Source organism: Pseudophryne corroboree, chromosome 5 (assembly GCF_028390025.1).
Source record: "Pseudophryne corroboree isolate aPseCor3 chromosome 5, aPseCor3.hap2, whole genome shotgun sequence".
In the NCBI taxonomy this organism is placed as follows: domain Eukaryota; kingdom Metazoa; phylum Chordata; class Amphibia; order Anura; family Myobatrachidae; genus Pseudophryne; species Pseudophryne corroboree.
The window spans coordinates 845331725-845353526 of record NC_086448.1 but is presented as its reverse complement, the minus strand read 5'-3'; the positions used below and the strand labels follow the sequence as shown (position 1 = coordinate 845353526).

At 50.1% G+C, this 21802-nt stretch overlaps 1 protein-coding gene across 2 annotated transcripts in view; it reads left to right on the top strand.

Annotated features, from left to right (window-relative positions):
• KCNH2 (potassium voltage-gated channel subfamily H member 2) overlaps positions 1-21802 on the top strand; it is a 750290-nt gene that overhangs the window by 712919 nt on the left and 15569 nt on the right. For both annotated transcript variants that reach the window (XM_063924667.1, XM_063924668.1), the window contains 5 exons: positions 3305-3707; positions 12502-12701; positions 18683-18935; positions 19159-19352; positions 20751-20850. In XM_063924667.1, coding sequence (XP_063780737.1) covers positions 3305-3707; positions 12502-12701; positions 18683-18935; positions 19159-19352; positions 20751-20850 — 1150 coding nt within the window. The remainder of the gene's footprint in view (positions 1-3304; positions 3708-12501; positions 12702-18682; positions 18936-19158; positions 19353-20750; positions 20851-21802) is intronic.

Sequence of the window (21802 nt, the reverse complement as noted above, 5' to 3'; positions counted from 1 at the left end):
CTTTCCTCCATTTATACTCACTAGTACCATGACAGCAGTGACTCTCCTGGAAATTATTGTGGAATGATTATTGATAATTTTATACTGTTCTATAAATAATATCTAATATTTCCATTAGGTGTTTATTCAGATGAAGACAGTCTTGTGTTTTATATGCTGAGTGTTATTCTCCAAGTGACTAGTGTGTGTTATTTATTATATTATTGGTGTTATCATATGATTGGGACCATGATACTGAGAATGTCATCTGGTACAGGGTAAGGAGTGTGGGATGGGCCTGGCCGGGTACAGGGTAAGGAGTGTGGGATGGGCCTGGCCGGGTACAGGGTAAGGAGTGTGGGATGGGCCTGGGTACAGGGTACAGTGTGTGGGATGGGCCTGGCAGAGTACAGGGTAAGGAGTGTGGGATGGGCCTGGCTGGGTACAGGGTAATGAGTGTGGGATGGGCCTGGCCGGGTACAGGGTAAGGAGTGTGGGATGGGCCTGGCCGGGTACAGGGTAAGGAGTGTGGGATGAGCCTGGGTACAGGGTAAGGAGTGTGGGATGGTCCTGGGTACAGGGTAAGGAGTGTGGGATGGGCCGGGCCGTGTACAGGGTAAGGAGTGTGGGATGGGCCGGGCCGTGTACAGGGTAAGGAGTGTGGGATGGGCCTGGCCGGGTACAGGGTAAGGAGTGTGGGATGGGCCTGGCCAGGTACAGGGTAAGGAGTGTGGGATGGGCCTGGCCGGGTACAGGGTAAGGAGTGTGGGATGGGCCTGGCCGGGTACAGGGTAAGGAGTGTGGGATGGGCCTGGCCTGGTACAGGGTAAGGAGTGTGGGATGGGCCCGGCCGGGTACAGGGTAAGGAGTGTGGGATGGGCCGGGTACAGGGTAAGGAGTGTGGGATGGGCCGGGTACAGGGTAAGGAGTGTGGGATGTGCCTGGCCGGGTACAGGGTAAGGAGTGTGTGATGGGCCTGGCCGGGTACAGGGTAAGAAGTGTGGGATGGGACTGGCCGGGTACAGGGTAAGGAGTGTGGGATGGGCCAGGCCGGGTACAGGGTAAGGAGTGTGGGATGGGCCTGGCCAGGTACAGGGTAAGGAGTGTGGGATGGGCCTGGCCGGGTACAGGGTAAGGAGTGTGGGATGGGCCTGGCCGGGTACAGGGTAAGGAGTGTGGGATGGGCCTGGCCTGGTACAGGGTAAGGAGTGTGGGATGGGCCTGGCCGGGTACAGGGTAAGGAGTGTGGGATGGGCCTGGTACAGGGTAAGGAGTGTGGGATGGGCCGGGCCGGGTACAGGGTAAGGAGTGTGGGATGTGCCTGGCCGGGTACAGGGTAAGGAGTGTGTGATGGGCCTGGCCGGGTACAGGGTAAGAAGTGTGGGATGGGACTGGCCGGGTACAGGGTAAGGAGTGTGGGATGGGCCGGGTACAGGGTAAGGAGTGTGGGATGGGCCTGGCCGGGTACAGGGTAAGGAGTGTGGGATGGGCCTGGCCGGGTACAGGGTAAGGAGTGTGGGATGGGCCTGGCCGGGTACAGGGTAAGGAGTGTGGATGGGCCTGGCCGGGTATAGGGTAAGGAGTGTGGGATGGGCCTGGAACGGGTACAGGGTAAGGAGTGTGGGATGGGCCTGGCCGGGTACAGGGTAAGGAGTGTGGGATGAGCCTGGCCGGGTACAGGGTAAGGAGTGTGGGATGGGCCTGGCTTGGGTACAGGGTAAGGAGTGTGGGATGGGCCTGGCTTGGGTACAGGGTAAGGAGTGTGGGATGGGCCAGGCCGGGTACAGGGTAAGGAGTGTGGGATGGGCCCGGCTTGGGTACAGGGTAAGGAGTGTAGGATGGGCCAGGCCGGGTACAGGGTAAGGAGTGTGGGATGGGCCTGGCCGGGTACAGGGTAAGGAGTGTGGGATGGGCCCGGCTTGAGTACAGGGTATGGAGTGTGGGATGGGCCAGGCCGGGTGCAGGGTAAGGAGTGTGGGATGGGCCCGGCTTGGGTACAGGGTAAGGAGTGTGGGATGGGCCTGGCCGGGTACAGGGTATGGAGTGTGGGATGGGCCCGGCTTGGGTACAGGGTAAGGAGTGTGGGATGGGCCAGGCCGGGTACAGGGTAAGGAGTGTGGGATGGGCCTGGCCGGGTACAGGGTAAGGAGTGTGGGATGGGCCCGGCTTGAGTACAGGGTATGGAGTGTGGGATGGGCCAGGCCGGGTGCAGGCTAAGGAGTGTGGGATGGGCCCGGCTTGGGTACAGGGTAAGGAGTGTGGGATGGGCCTGGCCGGGTACAGGGTAATGAGTGTGGGATGGGCCTGGCCGGGTACAGGGTAAGGAGTGTGGGATAAGCCTGGCCGGGTACAGGGTAAGGAATGTGGGATGGGCCCGGCTTGGGTACAGGGTAAGGAGTGTGGGATGGGCCAGGCCGGGTACAGGGTAAGGAGTGTGGGATGGGCCAGGCCGGGTACAGGGTAAGGAGTGTGGGATGGGCCTGGCCGGGTATAGGGTAAGGAGTGTGGGATGGGCCTGGCCGGGTACAGGGTAAGGAGTGTGGGATGGGCCTGGCCGGGTACAGGGTAAGGAGTGTGGGATGGGCCTGGCCGGGTACAGGGTAAGGAGTGTAGGATGGGCCCAGCTTGGGTACAGGGTAAGGAGTGTGGGATGGGCCCGGCCGGGTACAGGGCATGGAGTGTGGGATGGGCCTGGCCGGGTACAGGGTAAGGAGTGTGGGATGGGCCCGGCTTGGGTACAGGGTAAGGAGTGTGGGATGGGCCTGGCCGGGTATAGGGTAAGGAGTGTGGGTTGGGCCTGGCCGGGTATAAGGTAAGGAGTGTGGGATGGGCCCGGCTTGGGTATAGAGTAAGGAGTGTGGGATGGGCCTGGCCGGATATAGGGTAAGGAGTGTGGGATGGGCCTGGCCGGGTATAGGGTAAGGAGTGTGGGATGGGCCCAGCTTGGGTACAGGGTAAGGAGTGTGGGATGGGCCTGGCCGGGTACAGGGTAAAGAGTGTGGGTGGGCCCGGCTTGGGTACAGGGTAAGGAGTGTGGGATGGGCCTGGCCGGGTACAGGGTAAGGAGTGTGGGTGGGCCCGGCTTGGGTACAGGGTAAGGAGTGTGGGATGGGCCTGGCCGGGTATAGGGTAAGGAGTGTGGGATGGGCCCGGCTTGGGTACAGGGTAAGGAGTGTGGGATGGGCCTGGCCGGGTACAGGGTAAGGAGTGTGGGTGGGCCCGGCAGGGTACACGGTGAGGGGCATGCACATGTTTGAGAATTTTTCTCTGATAGTTTCTCGTTTCATTTTCTCTGAATGTATTTTGTGTTCTCTTTGTTTTCTAGACTACTACTCTGATTGGCCTGCTGAAGACAGCCCGCCTCCTGCGCTTGGTGCGCGTGGCGCGTAAGTTGGACCGGTACTCAGAGTACGGGGCCGCTGTCTTGTTCCTGCTGATGTGCACCTTCGCCCTCATAGCTCATTGGCTGGCCTGCATCTGGTACGCGATTGGACACATGGAACACTACGATCAGGAGTATAGACCAATCGGCTGGCTGTACTCGCTTGGCACTCAGATCATGAAACCCTACAACAACAGCAACACCAAATCCGGCCCGACCATCAATGACAAGTACGTCACCGCTCTCTATTTCACCTTCAGCAGCCTGACCAGCGTGGGCTTCGGGAACGTGTCCCCTAACACCAACTCCGAGAAGATCTTCTCCATCTGCGTCATGCTGATCGGATGTGAGTATAGCGCCAGATGTGCACCCCATCACAAGGGAATGTGCGGCCCGTGAACTGATTCATGGTGCAAGGTTAATGCTAAGCTTTAATGCTGCAACTGTAAAGAACTCTTTCTAGGGAGGAAGACTTTGTCCTCTCTTCTCATCATAGAATCTAATCTTTCTCTGTGTTCTCATACCAGCTCGCCCCTGCCCGAATCATCACACACCGCTCAGTACTACTGGCTATTGGGTCCCATACAGCTCTATAAATGCATGTTTATACTTCTTCCATTGACCAATAATCAGTCACCTCTGAAATAACGGCTTTCTGTCCATCCCTGAATGAGGCATCTAGTTACAGCGAATACATTGTGTCAGAATGGGAAATCTGAGGCTACGTCTGGCAGGGAGAGAACCAAGCTACTGCTTATTCTGGCCAGTGCCCAGAAGCCCTGGGACAACACCCTTAAATCTCCCTATTCACCTATAAAACAGCGACACCCCCTAATTATCACATCCCACCCCCCTCGCCGTGTCTCAGTCACCCCCCTCGCCGTGTCTCAGTCACCCCCCTCGCCGTGTCTCAGTCACCCCCCTCGCCGTGTCTCAGTCACACCCCCGCCGTGTCTCAGTCACACCCCCGCCGTGTCTCAGTCACACCCCCTCCATGTCTTAGACATCCCCCACCGTGTCTCAGTCACACCTCCGCTGTATCTCAGTCATCCGCCGCCATGTCTAAGCCACACCCCCGCCATGTATCAGTCACACCCCCGCCATGTATCAGACACTACCCCCCCGCTGTGTGTATATAACACCCCCACCGTGTCTCAGTCACACCCCTGCCGTGTATCAGCCGCCGTCGCCCCCCCCCCCTCCCCCGTGTAAAATGTTTATTATTGCAGACTGTCTGGTGATTACCTCATTTGATCATTTGGCCATTTGTGGTCAGGTGTACTGTATCGTTACATTTAGTGAAGTGTAGCCATGGTGTAAAGGACAGAGTGTGATTCCTGAATAGTAAAAAATAAATAGAAAATTACCAAACACTGAGCAACATCACCAAACAGGTAATTTCAACTTTAAACTTGTCATTTATTTAGTACTGTCTGGACATGGCTACTAATAACAGATGCACAGGCAAAATTCTTAAAGCTATGTGTGCAAATGCTAGGAGCTTAGGAGACAAAATTCCAGAGCTAATTGCGATAATGATAAGGGATGAGCTAGATATTGTGGCAATTACAGAGTCATGGTGCAATGAGAATCATGACTGGGACATAGCTATACCAGGATACAATTTATTTAGGAAGGGTAGCATGGGAAGAATAGGAGGAGGGGTAGCAATGTAAGTGAAAAAAAAGCATAAATGGTACCTTAATACAAATTATTGAAGAAAAAACTGAAGCCCTTTGGGTTAACATAGAAACCGGGGAGAGGGGCATTATTCGCATTGGGGTGATCTATAGACCACCAGACCAGGGACAGGATTTGGACTGGAACCTATTGTTGAACATCACTAAAATGTCTTTAAAGGGAGAAGTCATAATCATGGGAGACTTAAATTTACCTGATGTAAATTGGGAGGGTCTTTTGCAAGTTCAGCTACAAGTGGCAAATTTCTACATTCCTTACAGGGAGCATCTCTCAAGCAATTGGTGAGGGAGCCCACTCGCAAAGACTCAATATTAGATTTCATTCTTACAAATGGTGACAGGATATCAGACATATATGTGGGTGAGCACCTGGGATCCAGTGATCATCAAGCAGTATGGTTTAGTATAAAGACAGGATCCAACTCCTGTCACACAAATACAAAGGTGTTGGATTTTAGAAATGCTGACTTTGCAAAAATGGGGAGATGTTTAAGTGATTCATTGGCAGACTGGAGGAACTTGGAAGGAGTGCAGGAGAGGTGGAAAAAACTGAAAAGTGCAGTACTATGTGCAACAGACCTTTGTATCAAAAGGGTTAGGAAAAGCACCAGGAAAAGGAAGCCAGTGTGGTTCACAAAAGAAGTATCAACTAGTGTGAAAGCAAAAAAGATGGCTTTTAGGAAATACAAACAGACTCAAAATAATAACGACAAAGAGGTGTATCTTGACAGACGGAAGGATGCTAAGAAAGTGATCAGACGTGCAAAGGCAGAAGCTGGGGAGAAAATGGCCCAGTCAGTAGATAAGGCAGCTAAAACTTTTTTAAAGCATATAAGTGAAAGGAATACATCAAATAGAGGAATAATAAGACTAAAGACAGAGGGCCTAATTCAGATCTCATTGCAGCAGCAAATTTGTTAGCTAATGGGCAAAACCATGTGCACTGCAGGTGGGGCAGATATAACATGTGCAGAGAGAGTTAGATTCGGGTGGGGTGCATTCAAACTGAAATCTAAATTGCAGTGTAAAAATAAAGCAGCCAGTATTTACCCTGCACAGAAACAATATAACCCACCCAAACCTAACTCTCTTTGCAAATGTTATATCTGCCCCACCTGCAGTGCACATGGTTTTACTAATTAGCTACCAAATTGGCTGCTGCCATCAGATCTGAATTAGGCCCAGAGTGTGAGAATTTGGTGGAGGGAGACAAGGCAATAGCCATAGGCAAATGCAGGGGGGTGGGGGGTCCGGTTGCCCAGAAACCCCCTCCTCTTGGCAAGTGGCTAAAATGGCAACAATAGCAATGGCAATTACTAGAGCTTCTTCTTGCTGTGTGTGTGGATCCGAGTCCTCAATCAGTGCACTAGAAGAGAGTAGCTACTAGGAAGAAGAGACAGGAGCCGTATAACGAGGTGGGAGAATGTGTGCTTAGAAAGTGCAGTACTCTGCATCTATATTGTTAAATATTAATACTGTTTTCCATACAGTATGCAGTGTATAAAAAGACCAATGTTTACATTAATGTCCATGGTTGCTAGTGGGTTCTTCGCAATTGCTTCAGTGTTCTACAGAGTGGGATATTATGGACTGTATTTGGAAATCTCCCTTTAGAAATTGTGCGTTTGCCACTTATAGCAGATCATCTAAATCATTATTTTTGCTCAGTATTTACTACAGAAAGAGAAGGGAAGGGGCCCCAGTAATGTTGCAAGGACATTCATAAAAATAAGGTAGATGAAAGTACATTTACAGAGGAGAAGGTTCTAACAGAACTTTCAAAACTGAAAGTGGATAAATCAATGGGACCAGATGGGATACACCCAAGGATACTCAAAGAGCTAAAAGATGTGCTGGTGGCCCCATTAACAGAATTATTTAACCAGTCACTACATACAGGTGCCATTCCAGAGGACTGGAAAAGAGCAAATGTAGTTCCACTGCACAAAAGTGGAAGCAAGGAAGAACTACAGACCAGTAAGCCTTACATCAGTAGTAGGGAAAGTAATGGAAAAACTATTAAAAGAAAGAGTTGTGGAATATCTTAAATCAAACCACTTACAGGATACAAAACAGCATGGATTTACTGGTGGGAGACCATGCCAAACAAATCTTATTGACTTTTTTGACTCCGTGACGAAAATAATAGATCTTGGGGGAGCTGTAGATGTAGCATATCAAGACTTTAGTAAGGCATTTGACACTGTCCCACATTGCAGACAGCTAAATAAACTTGAAAGTGTGGGGGTGGATTATAAAACAGCTAAATGGATAAGAACCTGGTTGCAGGTAGGGAAACAGACAGTTGTAGTAAATGGAGTGCAATCTATGGAGGGAAATGTTACCAGTGGAGTACCCCAGGGATCTGTACTTGGACCAGTTCTCTTTAATACCTTTGTTGGTGACATTTCAAATGGTATTGAAGGGAAAGTATGCCTTTTTGCAGATGATATAAAGATATGCAACAGGGTAGACACACCGGGAGGGGTAAAACATGATTGATGACCTAGGTAGGCTTTAGAAATGGTGAAGAATGTGGCAACTATAGTTCAATGCTAAATGCAAAATTATGCACTTGGGTCTCAAAAACCCAAAGGCTAAATTTAGTATCAAGGGTACTATAATGGAAACTACTGAGGAGGAAAGGGATCTAGGAGTCACTATCTCAGGTGACATAAAGGATAAATATAGTATTAATGGCACTATACTGGGAGCTACTGAGGAGGAAAGGGATCTAGGAGTCACTATCTCAGGTGACATAAAGGATAAATATAGTATTAATGGCACTATACTGGGTACTACTGAGGAGGAAAGGGATCTAGGAGTCACTATCTCAGGTGACATAAAGAATAAATATAGTATTAATGGCGCTATACTGGAAACTACTGAGGAGGAAAGGGATCTAGGAGTCACTATCTCAGGTGACATAAAGGATAAATATAGTATTAATGGCACTATACTGGGAACTACTGAGGAGGAAAGGGATCTAGGAGTCACTATCTCAGGTGACATAAAGGATAAATATAGTATTACTGGCGCTATACTGGGAGCTACTGAGGAGGAAAGAGATCTAGGAGTCACTATTTCAGGTGACATAAAGGATAAATATAGTATTAATGGCCCTATAGTGGGAACTACTGAGGAGGAAAGGGATCTAGGAGTCTCTATCTCAGGTGACATAAAGGATAAATATAGTATTAATGGCGCTATACTGGAACTACTGAGGAGGAAAGGGATCTAGGAGTCACTATTTCAGGTGACATAAAGGATAAATATAGTATTAATGGCCCTATAGTGGGAACTACTGAGGAGGAAAGGGATCTAGGAGTCACTATTTCAGGTAAAAGAAAGGATAAATATAGTATTAATGGCGCTATACTGGAAACTACTGAGGAGGAAAGGGATCTAGGAGTCACTATTTCAGGTGATATAAAGGATAAATATAGTATTAATGGCGCTATACTGGAAACTACTGAGGAGGAAAGGGATCTAGGAGTCACTATTTCAGGTGACATAAAGGATAAATATAGTATTAATGGCACTATACTGGAAACTACTGAGGAGGAAAGGGATCTAGGAGTCACTATTTCAGGTGACATAAAGGATAAATATAGTATTAATGGCGCTATACTGGGAACTACTGAGGAGGAAAGGGATCTAGGAGTCACTATCTCAGGTGACATAAAGGATAAATATAGTATTAATGGCACTATACTGGAAACTACTGAGGAGGAAAGGGATCTAGGAGTCACTATTTCAGGTGACATAAAGGATAAATATAGTATTAATGGCACTATACTGGAAACTACTGAGGAGGAAAGGGATCTAGAAGTCACTATTTCAGGTGACATAAAGGATAAATATAGTATTAATGGCACTATACTGGAACTACTGAGGAGGAAAGGGATCTAGGAGTCACTATTTCAGGTGACATAAAGGATAAATATAGTATTAATGGCACTATACTGGAACTACTGAGGAGGAAAGGGATCTAGGAGTCACTATCTCTGGTGACATAAAGGATAAATATAGTATTAATGGCACTATACTGGAAACTACTGAGGAGGAAAGGGATCTAGGAGTCACTATTTCAGGTGACATAAAGGATAAATATAGTATTAATGGCACTATACTGGAAATTACTGAGGAGGAAAGGGATCTTGGAGTCACTATTTCAGGTGACATAAAGGATAAATATAGTATTAATGGCACTATACTGGAACTACTGAGGAGGAAAGGGATCTAGGAGTCACTATCTCAGGTGACATAAAGGATAAATATAGTATTAATGGCACTATACTGGGAACTACTGAGGAGGAAAGGGATCTAGGAGTCACTATTTCAGGTGACATAAAGGATAAATATAGTATTAATGGCACTATACTGGGAACTACTGAGGAGGAAAGGGATCTAGGAGTCACTATCTCAGGTGACATATAGGATAAATATAGTATTAATGGCAATATACTGGAAACTACTGAGGAGGAAAGGGATCTAGGAGTCACTATTTCAGGTGACATAAAGGATAAATATAGTATTAATGGCACTATACTGGAAACTACTGAGGAGGAAAGGGATCTAGGAGTCACTATTTCAGGTGACAAAGGATAAATATAGTATTAATGGCACTATACTGGGAACTACTGAGGAGGAAAGGGATCTAGGAGTCACTATTTCAGGTGACATAAAGGATAAATATAGTATTAATGGCACTATACTGGGAACTACTGAGGAGGAAAGGGATCTAGGAGTCACTATCTCAGGTGACATAAAGGATAAATATAGTATTAGTGGCACTATACTGGAAACTACTGAGGAGGAAAGGGATCTAGGAGTCACTATTTCAGGTGACATAAAGGCAGGTTAGCAATGTAACAAGCAATGAGGAAGGCTAGTCAGATGCTTGGTGCATAGGGAGAGGAATCAGCAGCAGAAAGAAAGAAGTAATAATACCACTGTATAGGTCATTGGTGTGGCCTCATCTGGAATACTGTGTCCAGTTCTGGAGGCCATATCTTCAGAAGGATATAAATACATTAGAGACTGTACAAAGAAGGGCAACTAATATGGTGCATGGCCGACATCATACAACTTACCTGGAAAACTTACCTGGAAATGCTAAAAGATCTTAACATGTATAGTATGGAGGAGAGAAGGGAAAGGGGGAGACATGATAGAAACTTTCAAATACACCAAGGGCCTTAACAAAGTTCAGGAGGGAACAAGAGAAGTATTAGGACACGAGGACATACACTGAGACTGGAGGGGGGGGGGGGGGGGGGGGGGGGGGGGGGGGTTCAGGGGGAATTTAAGGAAAAATTACTTCACAGAAAGGGTAGTGGATAAGTGGAATAGTCTCCCATCAGAGGTGGTAGAGGTTAAGACTGTAGAGCAATTTAAACATGCATGGGATAGGCATATGAATATCCTTACAAATAACTAAGGTCCTAAAAGGGATGAGATTACCTAAAGGATTAAAAAAAAAAGGGGCAGACTAGATGAGCCAAGTGGTTCTTATCTGCCGTCACATTCTATGTTTCTATGTGTATCAGTGACATCCTTCCCCTCACTGTGTCTCAGTCACCCCCACCCCGCCGTGTATCAGTCAGTCCCCCCCACTGCATATCAGTCCACCCCCACCCCCCCGCTGTGTCACAGTCACACCCCTGCCACGTCTCAGTCACACCCCTGCCACGTCTGTCACACCCCCCACCATGTCTGTCACACACCCGCTGCATATCAGTCACACCCCCACCGTGTCTCAGTCACACCCCCACCATGTCTCAGTCACACCCCCACTGCGTATCAGTCACCCCCCCCCCCCCCCGCTGCATATCAGTCACACCCCCGCCGTGTCTCATTCACACCTCCACTGCATATCAGTCACCTCCCCACCGTGTCTCTGTCACACCCCTACTGCATATCAGTCACCCCCCCGCCGTGTCTCGGTCACACCCCTACTGCATATCAGTCACACACCCACTGCTTATCAGTCACACCCCGCCATGTATCAGTCACACCCCCGCTGCGTATCAGTCACCCCCCCGCTGCGTATCAGTCACACCCCCACCATGTCTGTCACACCCCCACTGCATATCAGTCCCCTCCCCGCCGTGTCTCAGTCACACCCCGCCGTGTATCAGTCATACCCCCACTGCATATCAGTCCACCCCCCGCCTGTGTCACAGTCACACCCCTGCCGCATCTCAGTCACCGCCCCGCTGTGTATCAGTCACACCCCCACCATGTCTGTCACACCCCCACATCATATCAGTCACACCCCCGCCATACCTCAGTCACACCCCCACTGCATATCAGTCACACACACCCCGCTGTTTCTCAGTCACACACACCCTGTGTATCTGTCACACCCCCACCGTGTCTCAGTCACACCCCCACTGCATATCAGTCACCCCCCCCCCGCCGTGTCTCAGTCACCCCCGCCGTGTATCAGTCACACCCCTACTGCATATCAGTCACACCCCCACTGCATATCAGTCACACACACCCCGCTGTTTCTCAGTCACACACACCCTGTGTATCTGTCACACACCCACCGTGTCTCAGTCACACCCCCCACTGCATATCAGTCACACACACCCCGCTTTTTCTCAGTCACACACACCCTGTGTATCTGTCACACCCCCACCGTGTCTCAGTCACACCCCTACTGCATATCAGTCACCCCCCCCGCCGTGTCTCTGTCACACCCCTACTGCATATCAGTCACCCCCCCGCCGTGTCTCGGTCACACCCCTACTGCATATCAGTCACACACCCACTGCTTATCAGTCACACCCCGCCATGTATCAGTCACCCCCCCGCTGCGTATCAGTCACCCCCCCGCTGCGTATCAGTCACACCCCCACCATGTCTGTCACACCCCCACTGCATATCAGTCACACCCCCGCCGTGTATCAGTCACACCCCCGCGGTGTATCAGTCACCACCCCGCTGTGTATCAGTCACACACCCCCACTGTATATCAGTCACACACCCCCGCCGTGTCTCAGTCACCACACCCGCCGTGTCTCAGGCACACCCCCGACGTATCTCGGTCACACCCCCGCTGCGTATCAGTCACACCCCCGCTGCGTATCAGTCACACCCCCGCCGTGTATCAGTCACACCCCTGCTGCGTATCAGTCACACCCCCGCCGTGTATCAGTCATACCCCTGCTGCGTATCAGTCACTCCCTCTGTCGTGTCTCAGTCACACACCCCTGTTAATCAGTCACACCCCCGCCATGTATTACTCATGTTCCGCATGCTGGAGATTCCCCTCTGGTGCAGTGACATGGATAACTGTGTAATGTGTGGACATGAATGTGGTAGGGGTGTATGCTCTGGTGTGAAATATATATATATATATATATACAGTATATAATCACAGTATAATGAGAATTCGGTGTCTGTAACACCGCTCTTGTGTCCCTCTAGCTCTCATGTACGCTAGTATTTTTGGGAATGTGTCTGCAATCATCCAGCGCCTGTATTCCGGAACTGCCAGGTACCACACACAGATGCTGCGGGTCCGCGAGTTCATCCGTTTCCACCAAATTCCCAACCCGTTGCGCCAACGTCTGGAGGAGTATTTCCAGCACGCCTGGTCCTACACCAATGGCATTGATATGAACGCAGTGAGTCCAACCATGACCTGTGTATATCGTACTCCCACAATCTCTCCTTCCATCATCTCACACCCACCATCACTCCTACCATCAGCTCACACCCACCATCACTCCTTCCATCATCTCACACCCACCGTCACTCCTTCCATCATCTCACACCCACCGTCACTCCTTCCATCAGCTCACACCCACCATCACTCCTTCCATCATCTCACACCCACCGTCACTCCTTCCATCATCTCACACCCACCGTCACTCCTTCCATCATCTCACACCCACCGTCACTCCTTCCATCATCTCACACCCACCGTCACTCCTTCCATCATCTCACACCCACCGTCACTCCTTCCATCATCTCACACCCACCGTCACTCCTTCCATCATCTCACACCCACCGTCACTCCTTCCATCATCTCACACCCACCGTCACTCCTTTCACCATCTCACACCCACAGTCACTCCTTCCATCATCTCACACCCACTGTCACTCCTTCCATCATCTCACACCCACCATCATCTCACACCCACCATCACTCCTTCCATCATCTCACACCCACCGTCACTCCTTCCATCATCTCACACCCACTGTCACTCCTTCCATCATCTCACACCCACTGTCACTCCTTCCATCATCTCCCACCCACCATCACTCCTTCCATCATCTCACACCCACCTTCACTGCTTCCATCATCTCACACCCACTGTCACTCCTTCCATCATCTCACACCCACTGTCACTCCTTCCATCATCTCACACCCACCATCACTCCTTCTCTACTATCACTCCTTCCATCATCTCACACCCACCATCACTCCTTCCATCATCTCACACCCACCGTCACTCCTTCCATCATCTCACACCCACTGTCACTCCTTCCATCATCTCACACCCACCATCACTCCTTCTCTACTGTCACTCCTTCCATCATCTCACACCCACTGTCACTCCTTCCATCATCTCACACCCACCGTCACTCCTTCCATCATCTCACACCCACTGTCACTCCTTCCATCATCTCACACCCACTGTCACTCCTTCCATCATCTCACACCCACTGTCACTCCTTCCATCATCTCACACCCACCGTCACTCCTTCCATCATCTCACACCCACTGTCACTCCTTCCATCATCTCACACCCACCGTCACTCCTTCCATCATCTCACACCCACCGTCACTCCTTCCATCAGCTCACACCCACCGTCACTCCTTCCATCATCTCACACCCACCGTCACTCCTTCCATCATCTCACACCCACCGTCACTCCTTCCATCATCTCACACCCACCGTCACTCCTTCCATCATCTCACACCCACCGTCACTCCTTCCATCATCTCACACCCACCGTCACTCCTTCCATCATCTCACACCCACCGTCACTCCTTCCATCATCTCACACCCACTGTCACTCCTTCCATCATCTCACACCCACTGTCACTCCTTCCATCATCTCCCACCCACCATCACTCCTTCCATCATCTCACACCCACCTTCACTGCTTCCATCATCTCACACCCACTGTCACTCCTTCCATCATCTCACACCCACTGTCACTCCTTCCATCATCTCACACCCACCATCACTCCTTCTCTACTGTCACTCCTTCCATCATCTCACACCCACTGTCACTCCTTCCATCATCTCACACCCACCGTCACTCCTTCCATCATCTCACACCCACTGTCACTCCTTCCATCATCTCACACCCACTGTCACTCCTTCCATCATCTCACACCCACTGTCACTCCTTCCATCATCTCACACCCACCGTCACTCCTTCCATCATCTCACACCCACTGTCACTCCTTCCATCATCTCACACCCACCGTCACTCCTTCCATCATCTCACACCCACCGTCACTCCTTCCATCAGCTCACACCCACCGTCACTCCTTCCATCATCTCACACCCACCGTCACTCCTTCCATCATCTCACACCCACCGTCACTCCTTCCATCATCTCACACCCACCGTCACTCCTTCCATCATCTCACACCCACCGTCACTCCTTCCATCATCTCACACCCACCGTCACTCCTTCCATCATCTCACACCCACCGTCACTCCTTCCATCATCTCACACCCACCGTCACTCCTTCCATCATCTCACACCCACCGTCACTCCTTTCACCATCTCACACCCACAGTCACTCCTTCCATCATCTCACACCCACAGTCACTCCTTCCATCATCTCACACCCACTGTCACTCCTTCCATCATCTCACACCCACCGTCACTCCTTCCATCATATCACACCCACCGTCACTCCTTTCACCATCTCACACCCACCGTCACTCCTTCCATCAGCTCACACCCACCGTCACTCCTTCCATCATCTCACACCCACCGTCACTCCTTCCATCATCTCACACCCACCGTCACTCCTTCCATCATCTCACACCCACCGTCACTCCTTCCATCATCTCACACCCACCGTCACTCCTTCCATCATCTCACACCCACCGTCACTCCTTCCATCATCTCACACCCACCGTCACTCCTTCCATCATCTCACACCCACCGTCACTCCTTCCATCATCTCACACCCACCGTCACTCCTTTCACCATCTCACACCCACAGTCACTCCTTCCATCATCTCACACCCACTGTCACTCCTTCCATCATCTCACACCCACCATCATCTCACACTCACCATCACTCCTTCCATCATCTCACACCCACCGTCACTCCTTCCATCATCTCACACCCACTGTCACTCCTTCCATCATCTCCCACCCACCATCACTCCTTCCATCATCTCACACCCACCTTCACTCCTTCCATCATCTCACACCCACTGTCACTCCTTCCATCATCTCACACCCCCATCACTCCTTCCATCATCTCACACCCACCGTCACTCCTTCCATCATCTCACACCCACCGTCACTCCTTCCATCAGCTCACACCCACCGTCACTCCTTCCATCATCTCACACCCACCGTCACTCCTTCCATCATCTCACACCCACCGTCACTCCTTCCATCATCTCACACCCACCGTCACTCCTTCCATCATCTCACACCCACCATCACTCCTTCCATCATCTCACACCCACTGTCACTCCTTCCATCATCTCACACCCACCATCATCTCACACCCACCGTCACTCCTTCCATCATCTCACACCCACCGTCACTCCTTCCATCATCTCACACCCACCATCACTCCTTCCATCATCTCACACCCACCTTCACTCCTTCCATCATCTCACACCCACCGTCACTCCTTCCATCATCTCACACCCACCGTCACTCCTTCCATCATCTCACACCCACTGTCACTCCTTCCATCATCTCACACCCACCGTCACTCCTTCTCTACTATCACTCCTTCCATCATCTCACACCCACTGTCACTCCTTCCATCATCTCACACCCACCGTCACTCCTTCTCTACTATCACTCCTTCCATCATCTCACACCCACTGTCACTCCTTCCATCATCTCACACCCACCATCACTCCTTCCATCATCTCACACCCACCATCACTCCTTCCATCATCTCACACCCACCGTCACTCCTTCCATCATCTCACACCCACCATCACTCTTTCTCTACTGTCACTCCTTCCATCATCTCACACCCACCGTCATTACTTCCATCATCTCTCACCCACCATCACTCCTTCCATCATCTCACCCCCCCATCACTCCTTCCATCATCTTACACCCACTGTCACTCCTTCCATCATCTTACACCCACTGTCACTCCTTCCATCATCTCACACCCACCATCACTCCTTCCTTTATCTCTACACCCACCATCACTTTGTATCCATCATCTGTACACCCACCATCACTTTGTATCCATCATCTGTACACCCACCATCACTTTGTATCCATCATCTGTACACCCACCATCACTTTGTATCCATCATCTGTACACCCACCACCACTTTTTGTCCATCATCTCACACCCACCGTCACTCCTTCCATCATCTCACACCCACCATCACTCCTTCCATCATCTCACACCCACCGTCACTCCTTCCATCATCTCACACCCACCTTCACTCCTTCCATCATCTCACACCCACTGTCACTCCTTCCATCATCTCACACCCCCATCACTCCTTCCATCATCTCACACCCACCGTCACTCCTTCCATCATCTCACACCCACCGTCACTCCTTCCATCAGCTCACACCCACCGTCACTCCTTCCATCATCTCACACCCACCGTCACTCCTTCCATCATCTCACACCCACCGTCACTCCTTCCATCATCTCACACCCACCGTCACTCCTTCCATCATCTCACACCCACCATCACTCCTTCCATCATCTCACACCCACTGTCACTCCTTCCATCATCTCACACCCACCATCATCTCACACCCACCGTCACTCCTTCCATCATCTCACACCCACCGTCACTCCTTCCATCATCTCACACCCACCATCACTCCTTCCATCATCTCACACCCACCTTCACTCCTTCCATCATCTCACACCCACCGTCACTCCTTCCATCATCTCACACCCACCGTCACTCCTTCCATCATCTCACACCCACTGTCACTCCTTCCATCATCTCACACCCACCGTCACTCCTTCTCTACTATCACTCCTTCCATCATCTCACACCCACTGTCACTCCTTCCATCATCTCACACCCACCGTCACTCCTTCTCTACTATCACTCCTTCCATCATCTCACACCCACTGTCACTCCTTCCATCATCTCACACCCACCATCACTCCTTCCATCATCTCACACCCACCATCACTCCTTCCATCATCTCACACCCACCGTCACTCCTTCCATCATCTCACACCCACCATCACTCTTTCTCTACTGTCACTCCTTCCATCATCTCACACCCACCGTCATTACTTCCATCATCTCTCACCCACCATCACTCCTTCCATCATCTCACCCCCCCATCACTCCTTCCATCATCTTACACCCACTGTCACTCCTTCCATCATCTTACACCCACTGTCACTCCTTCCATCATCTCACACCCACCATCACTCCTTCCTTTATCTCTACACCCACCATCACTTTGTATCCATCATCTGTACACCCACCATCACTTTGTATCCATCATCTGTACACCCACCATCACTTTGTATCCATCATCTGTACACCCACCATCACTTTGTATCCATCATCTGTACACCCACCACCACTTTTTGTCCATCATCTCACACCCACCGTCACTCCTTCCATCATCTCACACCCACCATCACTCCTTCCATCATCTCACACCCACCGTCACTCCTTCCATCATCTCACACCCACCATCACTCCTTCCATCATCTCACACCCACCATCACTTCTTCCATCATCTCACACCCACTGTCACTCCTTCCATCATCTCACACCCACCATCACTCCTTCCATCATCTCACACCCACCATCACTCCTTCCATCATCTCACACCCACTGTCACTCCTTCCATCATCTCACACCCACTGTCACTCCTTCCATCATCTCACACCCACCATCACTCCTTCCATCATCTCACACCCACCATCACTCCTTCCATCATCTCACACCCACCATCACTCCTTCCATCATCTCACACCCACCGTCACTCCTTCCATCATCTCACACCCACCATCACTCCTTCCATCATCTCACACCCACCATCACTCCTTCCATCATCTCACACCCACCATCACTCCTTCCATCATCTCACACCCACCATCACTCCTTCCATCATCTCACACCCACCATCACTCCTTCCATCATCTCACCCCCCCATCACTCCTTCCATCATCTCACACCCACCGTCACTCCTTCCTTTATCTGTACACCCACCACCACTTTTTGTCCATCATCTGTACACCCACAATCACTTTGTGTCCATTTGTGATGCTCCATCCATGAACCTCTATCCTTGTTCTTCTGTCCTCGCACTATCTCTGTGTTCTTCTCCCCCGGCTTTATATCTCCTCTCCCATATTCTGGATCCCTCCTTTGTAAATCTTTCTGCATGTCCGTTTCACCATTGTGCCTCTGTTTCTGCTCTTTAGGTTCTGAAGGGTTTCCCCGAGTGCCTGCAAGCCGATATCTGCCTGCACCTAAACCGAACTCTTCTGCAGAACTGTAAACCGTTCAAAGGAGCCACTAAGGGCTGCCTGCGGGCCCTGGCTATGAAGTTTAAGACCACGCATGCACCCCCTGGGGACACGCTAGTGCACGCGGGCGATGTACTTACTGCTCTCTACTTCCTTTCTCGTGGATCCATTGAAATATTGCGCGGGGATGTGGTGGTCGCCATACTGGGTAATTATGATATGTCGCTCACCCTGTAATACACCAAATACGTTCCCCATACACGTCTGGCAGTCAGTGTGGTCTGCGCATTGGTTGCGTCCGTGTGTCTGTGTTACACTGTCATTGTCGTCACGTGTAGAGCGTCAGCAGCTCCTCACATTTCATCTCTTGTCTGGTACTCCACACAGAGAACGGCTCCTCACATTGTATCACCCCATATCATTCTGCTCAGGGAAGAACGACATATTCGGTGAGCCTCTCAATCTGTACGCACGGCCTGGAAAATCCAACGCAGACGTCCGAGCCCTGACCTACTGCGACCTACACAAGATTCACCGGGAGGACCTCTTAGAAGTTCTGGATATGTATCCTGAATTCTCAGACTATTTCTGGTCCAGCTTGGAGATCACCTTCAACCTCCGAGATGTGAGTCTGGGCTATGTATGTCCCGAATAATCGTATTCATCCAGCCAGGGGGTTCTTGGTCTGACCTGGGGGGTAATGTTCTAGCCCAGTTTTACCATTTTACCAATTAGTTGGGTCCCGGTAATGGACGTGTTACAGTATTTGTTGTTATGTAACAGAGTAATCCTGGACCAGCCTGTGCCACACTTGGGGACTCTCTGGTCCCTACGCCTGGGGGGATATTTACTAACAGTCCATTTTGAAAATCGGGTATTTACTTAGGCGAAATCGTCTGGAAATCAACTATACAGTAACCTGACCTTAGATGTAAATAGACCATGAGCCTAATCTTGTACTTTAACCTAGATGTCTATACAAGTCTCTTATTTACCAACAGTCGGTTTGGGAAATAACTCAGAATCGACCACAGATCACGAATAATAACAGACTAGTTGGAATCTGTAGCTTGTAGAACACGTGCCACTGGCCGAAACCTCATTCTGATGCCTATAAAAAATACAGACGACGGACGATATGCAATGTTTTTGCAATGGTGCGATTGTCTGTAAATTGCGCGTGCATAGGATTCGCACTGCACATGCGGTAAGTCTAATTGCGATTCCGCTCGCATCGCTTACCGTCACGCAGAGTGATTATCAGTCAGGCACCATTTATGGGTGTTGACGGAGGAGTGGTTGCAAAAACACAGGCCTGTTGCGGCCATGTTTAGGGCGCTTGCAAATCTGTACTCAAACAGCGTAGCTCCGAAGTCTCTGTCCAGGCTGCCATGCTGCGTGGCCGTTGAATTACTGGAGCTGACGATGGGTGAAGGATCTGCGTGTGCGCTGGGAATGTGTGCGCGGTTGCTGCGCCTGTGCGATGGCTTCCGCTGAGCGTCTCTGCGCTTATCAGGGCTTCTGGCTTTTTTGCATAATGTCACACATCCTCAGCGCGCACAATTGCAGCTGCGATCACCATAGGGCCCGGCGGTGGCTGAAACGGCTCAGGGGCACTAGGTGTGATGACGCAGGACCTGTTCAGCACATGGTCCTGCGTAGGTGCCCCACTATCGGGAAGAATGTAAGCCAGATTTAGAGGAACCGTAGCAGCTTCTGGCGCATGGAATGGATTGTTCAATAGAAAATAAGCAGGAATCTGTATTTTATTTCTGTTTGCAGGCGATATTTAGTATATCGGATATAAACTGAGGGACTTTAGACTTAAGAAATCGACAAACATCGACGCTGGCTTAAAAAAAAGCAGCCAAAAATCGACTTTAAGTAAATATGGAATTTTGGAACCCCCTGTTGATGTTGATCAATTTTAAATCGACCTAAAATCAATCTTTGGTAAATTTCCCCCCTGGTTTCCTCATCCATGTGACGCGTTCCTACATCAGCTGTCAATGTTCCATTTCAGACCAACATGATCCCTGGATCTCCCAGCAGCAATGACTCTGACAGCGGATTTAACAAGCTGAGACGGCGCAAGATCTCCTTCCGCAGACGGACGGACAAAGGTGAGAGTCCAGGGCCCGATTCATTGCACGACAGCCGCTGCGCAATTCCATCTCATTAACTTCTAACGCAGCAGAAGGCTTCTGTAGGAGATGGACGCCTCCTGCCCTGTCAGTCCTTCCCTGTAGAGAGGTGGTGGGTTTGATCTTGCACGAGGTGAGGTGGATGATGGAATTGGAGCAGGAGAGGTTAGACGCTCTCAGCTGGTCCCGTCTGTGGCGCCAGTTGAAGCCCCCCCCCCAGTGGGTGGCCGATGACCTTCTTCTTCTCCAATCTAAAGTGGCTTTCTGTGATTTCCTTACTTTTTCTTTCCAACGATTCGTTTTTGAACATTGTTTATGGTTTAGGACAATGGTTTACATACGCAGGATGGGCTACGAGCGTTCTTTATGTGGTTCTCAAAATAATGTTGGTATTGTCTAGATACGGAAGGGGAGTGGATGGGAATGAGTGGGTGAGTGAGCGATGGTGGAGGAGAAAGAGTGGGTGAGGTTTGAGGTATGAAAGGGGCTCAGGGGAGTGGGGACGGGGGAGTACGGAGGTGAAGGGGAGGCAGGAGTATCTCTAGAGAGGGGGATGGCGATTTAGGTTCACATTTGAAGTGGTGGCGTTTGTTAATTATTGATGTCCTCAGAGTTTGGGGTTACAGAAAGGAAGGATGGACACATGGATATGTTTTGTTCTTTATGATAAGTTGTTTATTCGCTTGTATTCCCAATTTCGTATCAGTTCTTTCTTCTTCTTTTTTGTATATTTATGTAAATATGAAATGATTTATTATAAATGTTTTTATGTTACTATGATGCAAAATTTTAATAAAAAAACATTGGGGGTCATTCCGAGTTGATCGCTAGCTGCATTCGTTCGCTGCGCAGCGATCAGGCAAAAAAGCGGCACTTCTGCGCATGCGTATGTGGCGCAATGCGTACGCGCGACGTACTATTACAACGAACG